At 40.6% G+C, this 8,312-nt stretch overlaps 1 protein-coding gene across 1 annotated transcript; it reads left to right on the top strand.

The window, feature by feature from the left end:
- The first annotated feature begins 2,261 nt into the window (after window positions 1-2,261).
- LOC4352333 (4-hydroxyphenylacetaldehyde oxime monooxygenase) lies at window positions 2,262-5,028 on the top strand. Its single transcript, XM_015763582.3, has 3 exons — window positions 2,262-2,853; window positions 3,167-3,622; window positions 4,112-5,028. Exons 1-3 carry the CDS (start codon window positions 2,365-2,367, stop codon window positions 4,733-4,735), a joined length of 1,569 nt encoding a protein of 522 aa, XP_015619068.1. The 5' UTR covers window positions 2,262-2,364; the 3' UTR covers window positions 4,736-5,028.
- The last annotated feature ends 3,284 nt before the right edge of the window (window positions 5,029-8,312 follow it).

The raw sequence follows: 8,312 nt of genomic DNA, 5'->3' as shown, positions 1-8,312 counted from the left end.
CAACATAGGAGCGTTTGTAGGTGGCTTAGGAGCGTTAGTAGGAAGTTTATTTTTTTTGTTTAAGTAAATCCGATGGTAGAAAATATGGGTCCACTGTATATTAGTGAAAATCGATGGCTAGATGTTTTGTTTTTTTCTAATTTGCTAGAGTGAGACATGGTGAGATGAGAGCATTTGTAGAATGCCATATTTTTAATGGTTTAAGAGTGTTTTTAGGATGTTTAATAGACTTTTAATATATAATAGATTATCAAACAACTAACTATTATATATCAGCCCCATACGTCGTGATGTATTTAGGAACACAATATAACTTTTATAATTTAATTAAAGTACAACGGAATCACAAATTGGATATATAATTTAAAAATAATTTAGAAGATAGTTCAAGCAACATTGACAGGATATTTTATATTATTATTATAGATCTTAGTTTAACTATATATATTTATATTTGTGCTGTAGTTTTTTTAGAAAACAGATCATCGATTTTTATGATGTATTATTTTATTGTCTTTTCTATGTACGTGCGTACTGTTTTTTCTTTTCTTTCCAGTGAACAGTACGTAAACTATTTGTTTTGTTTTTTTAGGTAAGTACGCATGGGAGAAGGACGTGGTTTGCATCCTATCAACTTGTACGTACATGGCAACAATAGTAGTGCTTAAATCATTAAAAAAGAGAAAGTTATTATTTTTTAATAATAGATCTAATTCAATGGTGTAAAATGGCGGGTCCACTAATTTATTCGACAGCCTAATCCACATTTTCCCTTCTCTTGCTCAATCGGCCTCCACCCACAGGCGACCTCTAGAAGGAATACCCGAAAGGCAAACAAACCGGTAAGTAGATGGGGCTCAAGAGTGATCGAGTGGAAAAGCTCAAGAGGCATGGCTTCTGCATCAATTTGCTCAGACGTTGTAGATAGTGTTGCGCAAGGTCAGGAAAATGCCCTGCTTTAATTTGGTACCAGATTAATTTGGATTTCTGAATTGTACTAAGGTAGTTTAAGCTTTTCTTTAGCTTTTTGGTGGCATGTAAACGAGATAATTCATTTGCACATAAATAATTAAATATTAACTATTATAAACTTTTAAAATGACTTTATTTGATTTTTAAAAGATTTTTTTTGAAAAATGTGTTAACGGAAAATGAGAAAGCTGGCCTAATTAAATAAGATATTTTCGTTTGATTTTCCCTTGCAGTAACGCGGTCAAGGGAAAACTCTCACTTGGCTGGTGTGTCTAGCCCATTTCAAACTTTTTAGTCCATATTACATCGGATGTTTGGATGCTAATTTAGAGTATTAAATATAGACTAATAACAAAACAAATTTCATAAATGAGAGCTAATCTGCGAGACGAATTTTTAAGCCTAATTAATCTATAATTATGAAAAATTTACTATAGCATCATATTGTCAAATCATGGCGTAATTAGACTTAAAAGATTCGTCTCGTGAATTAGTCCAAGGTTATGGAATGAGTTTTGTAATTAGGATATGTTTAATACTCCAAATTAGTGTCAACTGATGTGACAGGAACTTAAATAAGTCCCTCTTTTCCAAACAGGCCAGCTACCAACTGGAAGGAAGGTATGGATGGAATGGAATGTGGTCAAGGACGAGGACTTTGTTGCGCTGAAGTATGGACCTGACTGCTGACTGAGGAGAGTGATGACCGGTAAATTCTTAGACTGTCAAGTTGTTGTATTTCCTCCGTTGATTTTTCTATTAGTTAAATTTCTTTAAGTTTGATTAAGTCTATAGCAAAATATAATAACATTTTCAATACAAAACAAACATTGTATCAAAATATATATATTCGACTCCCTATGGAAGCGAATTTTCCAGGATTTAACGGCATTGTACTTTCAGTGGTAGGCGGCGTACCCGTCAACAGCGAGGCGCCTGTAGTGACTTCGTCAATCTCTAGGATTTGCCGGCCTAGTCTTCGAAAATACTCATAGGGGTAGGGTTTGCATGCGTGTGTTCACAGGGGTGAGTACGCGTGCGTTGTACTGTATAATTCTAAAAAAATTCAATATTAAATTTAATGAAACTAATTTGGCGCATATATGTTGCTATTTTTTTTATAAACTTAGTCAAATCTAATAAACTTTGATTAAGAAAAAAAATCAAACAACTTATAATAAAAAAATGAACGAGTACTTGACTTAATTAGCTATGTGTTGGATGTCTCAACGGTGAGCTCGTAGCGATACGTGCCTTTAAATAGTTACGATGAGATGTGTACTCGGCACGTCCTCTCTTCCGTTGTTCCTTTTGCCCAACATACTTTGGAATATAAATCACACATACACGGGCTAAGCTGAAGAAGTTATATAGTTGTCCAAAAAATAATCAATGGCGATCTCACTGATCACCTCCCTGCTCTTCTCCCTACCCCAACAATGGCAGCCCGTCGTCCTCACAGGGCTCCTTCCTGTCATCGTTTCCCTCGTGCTGCTGGCGAGGAAAGGGCGCCTCAAGATGCCACCGGGCCCGGAGCAGGTTCCCCTCCTGGGAAACCTGCACCAGCTAGCTGGCCCGCAGCCGCACCGGGCCCTGCGGGACCTGGCCCGGGTCCACGGCCCGGTGATGCGGCTGCGGCTCGGGAAGGCGTCGGCCGTGGTGTTGACTTCGGCGGAGGCGGCGTGGGAGGCGCTCAGGGGCCACGACCTCGACTGCTGCACGCGGCCCGTGTCCGCGGGGACGAGGCGGGTGACGTACGGCATGAAGAACGTGGCCTTCGCGCCCTACGGCGCGTACTGGCGCGAGGTGCGCAAGCTTCTCATGGTCGAGCTGCTCAGCGCGCGCCGCGTTAAGGCTGCATGGTACGCACGTCATGAGCAGGTGAGTGTAACAAAACCGGTTGTGAAATTCGATTTCATCCATTACTGTTGTATGGTTTTATCTAGAGGATGGTTTCTTAGTAAAGTTATCTTTTATATATGTCACGTAAGTTTGATATGTATTAAGAAATTAATATGAGGTATCAGTACTTCACGGTACCAAATCAATTTTGATCGTTGGATCTAATAATGTCCATCCTGTTTAGGTAGATCTAACGATTAGAAACGATTTAGTACTGTTAGGTACTAGTACCTCGAGATGCCTTTTTGCTAGACCAGAGCAAATCTCACGTATTTTACTACTTCATAATTAGGTGGAGAAACTCTTAAGCACTCTACGCCGCGCGGAGGGAAAGCCGGTGGCGTTGGACGAGCACATCCTGAGCCTCTCCGACGGGATCATCGGCACGGTGGCGTTCGGCAACATCTACGGCAGCGACAAGTTCTCCCAGAACAAGAACTTCCAGCACGCGCTCGACGACGTCATGGAGATGCTCTCCGGCGAAGGGTCCTCCGCCGAGGACCTCCAGCTCCCCGCCGCCGTCGGCCGCCTCGTCGACCGCCTCACCGGCTTCGCCGCCCGCCGCGAGCGGATCTTCCGGCAGCTCGACTCCTTCTTCGAGATGGTGATCGAGCAGCACCTGGACCCTAACCGCGCGCCGCCGGAGAACGGCGGCGACCTCGTCGACGTCCTCATCGGCCACTGGAAGAAGAACGAGCCTCGTGGCACATTCAGCTTCACCAAGGACAACGTCAAGGCCATAATCTTTGTATGTTACCCCTTCCATTTTAAAATATAAGGCGTATTAGGTTTTCACACGAGCTCCAACATTTTACTTTGATTATTAGTTTTCCTTTTCATAATATATTATAATTTTAAATTTAACATAAAAAATATTTTAAAATATAACTTATTTTTAGATACTAGTACATTCATAACACTATACATATATTTTTATGTTTAACTATTAGTAAAAAAAATAATATTAACTTTCCATAAAGCAAGGACTTTTTATATTTTCAAACGGAAATGTCAAGGCTATAGTATATAGAAATTAATTCAACACTTATATGTACAGTTCATGCATGAATATAGGCATTCTTAAACAAAAGAAAAGAGTTATCTAAGGTATAGCTAGTACGTATATACTTCTAGATTCATTAACATCAATATCAATATGATGTGGGAAATGCTAGAATGACTTACATTGTGAAACAGAGGGAGTATTTGATAATATTAATCACCTTATGATGTGCAGTCGACTTTCGTTGCTGGTATTGACACGAACGCAGCGACGATATTGTGGGCAATGTCGGAGCTGGCCCGGAAGCCGCGGGTGCTGAAGAAGGTGCAGGCGGAGATCAGGGCTGCGGTGGGTGTAAACGGGAGGGTGCAACCTGATGACATTACGAAGCTCAGCTACCTTAGGAAGGTCGTGAAGGAGACCCTGCGGCTGCACCCGCCTACCCCGCTGCTACTACCAAGAGAGACCATGCGGCACATCCAGATCAGCGGGTACGATGTGCCGGCCAAGACGCGGATCTACGTCAATGCATGGGCGATCGGTAGAGATCCGGCGAGCTGGCCCGATGAGCCGGAGGAGTTCAACCCCGAGAGGTTCGAGGCAAACGAGATAGACTTCAAGGGGGAACATCCTGAGCTGATGCCATTTGGCACTGGGCGGCGGATATGCCCAGGCATGGCCATGGCCATGGCCAATGTTGAATTTACGCTCGCCAATCTGCTCTTCGCCTTCCAGTGGTCACTCCCGGAGGGGACGACGCCGGACAATGTGTGCCTGGAGGAAGAAGGGAGGCTTGTCTGTCACCGCAAGACACCTCTCGTGCTTGTGCCCACCGTATACCGTCACGGCCTTGAATAGAAATCGAGCGATCAATTTTGCAATTATCTACAGATCCTATAAAAACAAGTTATCTACGGATCTTACAATGGTTGGTGTCAGCACACTGAAAGAAAAAAAAAAGAGTCGTGTGCATCCGCGATGGACCAACCAAAATTTGGAGATTAATTTAAACTACATAGAAAATGTAATAATTTGGATTGATATATTGTGTGTGTAAAAACATATGAATTATAGTGTGTAACATACCACGAAATATACCTTGCAAATTTGTGAATCAAATGTTTCTATCAATAAAGCAAAATCCCCCCCTATGTGCTTTACTCATTGAGATTTGTTTTTTCTTTCTTGCATCTCATAGTAAGTTTTATATGCATTAAATAAACTTAGCAAAATTTACACAAAAATCTTGATTGTCAAAAACTTTGGAAACATTTCCAAAAATACTAAACATCGCACAAAACATACTATATTTGTTTTTCATAATTTTATCACTTGATCTAGTACCTCAATAAATCCATATGCAATTTAATTAATAAAAACAATAAACCTATTTCACAATTTCACTACATTTTAATCCTATCTCCTTTTCTAGTGCATTTTGGCCCAAGTACTAACCAAGTTTTCATATACTACTAGTAATTTTTTGCTCAATTTGAATCCAGATGTAACCACATGAAATGACACTGCAAAACCCCTAAGTGATAAAACACAACAGCTGACCTTAACAATTAGAGAACTTTACAGTTTCACCACTAATCAACCCTAACACCTCTGCCTGTGCAATTTTTCCATAATGCTAACCACTGCACCAGTAATTTTGTCACAATTTTAACCATTTTCTAACTTGGTGAAAACGGGCGAAAACAACTAACTGACCACATCATGACACTTAGGCTGCGTTCAAACATTCTGTTCGGCCGAGCTGATCTGTCCTCGCAAAATGAGACAACTCATTAGCGAGATTGACTAAGTATTAACTATTATAAATTTTCAAATATATTTATTTGATGTTTAAGAAACTCTTTGTTTTTGTACGAAAGACACCATTTTAATTTGAAAAGCGTGCTCCATGGAAAAAATAAAAATAGCCCAGCCAAGTAGAAGATTCGATCAAACCCAGCCTTAGCCTCTAGTCCCATTCCCCACTCTCTTTCTCACTACTACTGGGCCCAAGTAGCCATGGACCCCGCCAATCAACCTCAGAATGCGCGCATGCCAACTCACCCTCCTTCGTGGGCCGTGCACACCCTTGCGTCGATGGTGCTTTGCCGAAGCAACCAAAGTGTGTCCCACCAAGACCGCATGGCAGACTTGATGTTTTAACCTCCTAGCTTCGCCAAACAGCCTCTCCTGCACGCCCTCTATCTGTTCCAAATGTGAACTGAGGAATTCATACTCTGGTTCACCGGGAAATGGATGCATTGCCCTCAATGTTGGGATCAAGAAACCCCTTGATTGGTGCCGCGAGATTGGAGCTCGGTGTCATCTTCTTCCTCCCAAATAATTTGCCGCCGCCGTCGACTAATTCCACAATCATGAGTAGTTTAATGCACATGTTATATTAATGATGTTTTTAATGCTATAGTCATTTGTTACCAAAGCTATTTGGCAAAGAGAAAAATGTAAATGAGTTTTGAAAATAGTTTTGAAATTAATGGATTATAAGTTGAGTATATATGTAATCTAAAAGGGGTGTTTAAGCACGTTTGATTTGATATTTATATTGATCAAGTTTAACTTGCATATATCTGGAGTAATAATTTTTGTTAAATTTTGTTTTATAGTATTGAAAATCCTATTTTGAAGACCAACTATATCTTTTTCGATGGTTCTACTTTTTGGCTTTTATAGCATCTAAATTAACCCGCAAAGCTATGGGATTATAGGTGAACTGGCGACGGTCGTACTCATTGTCGTCTGACAATACTATTTGGTACTTCCTCCGTTTCACAATGTAAATCATTCTAGCATTTCCCATATTCATTTGATGTTAATATGTCTAGATTCATTAACATCAATATGAATACAGTGAATGCTAGAATGACTTACATTGTTAAACGGAGGGAATACTTGCTTGTTTTGGATTTCTAAATTATAAGGTAATTATATTTTAAGACAGACAAGAAGAGTCTCTTTGTTAGCATCGGAATAACGCGGTCTAAGAGGCCAAGAGAAGACCTTCTTTGTTGGCATCTCCGGCAGCCGCCGGCAGGGAAAACTCTCTCTTGGTCCACGGACCTGTCGATTGGAAGACATGGGGTCAAGGACGAGGACTTTGGTGAGCTGCAGTCTGGGCTTGACTGATCACTTGTGAGTAGTGACAATAATGCAATCAATGCATATTGTTTTTTTTTTCCAAATTTGGATTGTTTTTTCTCCAAAATTGTTTTTTTTCTCTCCAACAGATTTGCGCGTCGACCTGCAGCCGGCCGGAGAAAACTAGACTATCAAGTCGTTGTCGTTCTACTTGACTTAATTAGCTGTGTACTTGTACACTGTCAACTGTCAAGAATCGTCGTTCGTCCGTGTCGATTTGTTGAGGAATTCCAGCTCAGAAATATTTTAGTCAAAAATGTATACTACTATAGTTGAAAATTTTGGCTACATTTTCAACTGTAATAGTAGTATTTTTGAGCTGGGCAAACGCCGTGCCCTGCACTGCAAAACTGCTCCGCCGCTGTCACACAGCGCATGCGTGGTAAAAGAAAGATGGTTGGTGAAAGTAATTAACCATTCATCTTCGTCCTGCTGACTCCATGAAAAAACGATTTCATATCATGCTAGTCACCAAGACCAGTTGTTTACTTGTTTTACGTTAAGACCATAAATGTTTTGACCACTGCTGAGACATTTTGCAGTTTTTTTCAAGCATCTCGTTGAGAGTATCGGCATATCAATTCTAATGGTCAAGCAGACGTATCAGAGGGGCTGGGCTATATACGACCCTGTACACATGATGCTTCGATGCACCTTTCTCCTTTGTATCTTTCTTATGAATCGACATCTGGGGTTGGATTATTCCTGGACCAGCACTTTCAGTCATCAGTGCTACTTCTACCGTCCCATAATAACTTCATTTTTATCATATTACTTGTCCCAATATAACTTTATCTTTTAAACAATTATTGTGTCGGAGTGATTACTCAACAACTGCATGTGAAAATTGGACGGTCGGCGATGAAGCATTTGTATCTAGTCGGCCAAAGGTGAAAACGGTGCAAATAGCGTGTCGCTGTGCATGGAGGGATTAAATTTGAAAAATATATTGTTCATTTTTTTTTTCTCATAAATATCTTGGATGTAAATTTTTCGATACAAATATACCATCAATGCTGCTGAATCCAGTGGCGAAGCTATATTATGTTGGGGGTGCACATGAACCCTAAATTCCTAATTTTTCACTTAAAAACATTAGAATGTACAGTGTTGTACTGAAAATTTCTAGATTCTTAATGGTAGTGCACCCCTTATTTTGATGCTAGCTTCGCCCCTGGCTGAATCCTTATGTAAAAGTGACATGTGACATGGATGTGATGACGTAGGCGGTCTCGCACGATGAAAACGCGAGACCGCACGATGTCGCGTGGAAACGGCG

Source organism: Oryza sativa, chromosome 12 (assembly GCF_034140825.1).
Source record: "Oryza sativa Japonica Group chromosome 12, ASM3414082v1".
NCBI classification, from domain to species: domain Eukaryota; kingdom Viridiplantae; phylum Streptophyta; class Magnoliopsida; order Poales; family Poaceae; genus Oryza; species Oryza sativa.
This window is presented reverse-complemented; position numbering and strand designations above follow the sequence as displayed.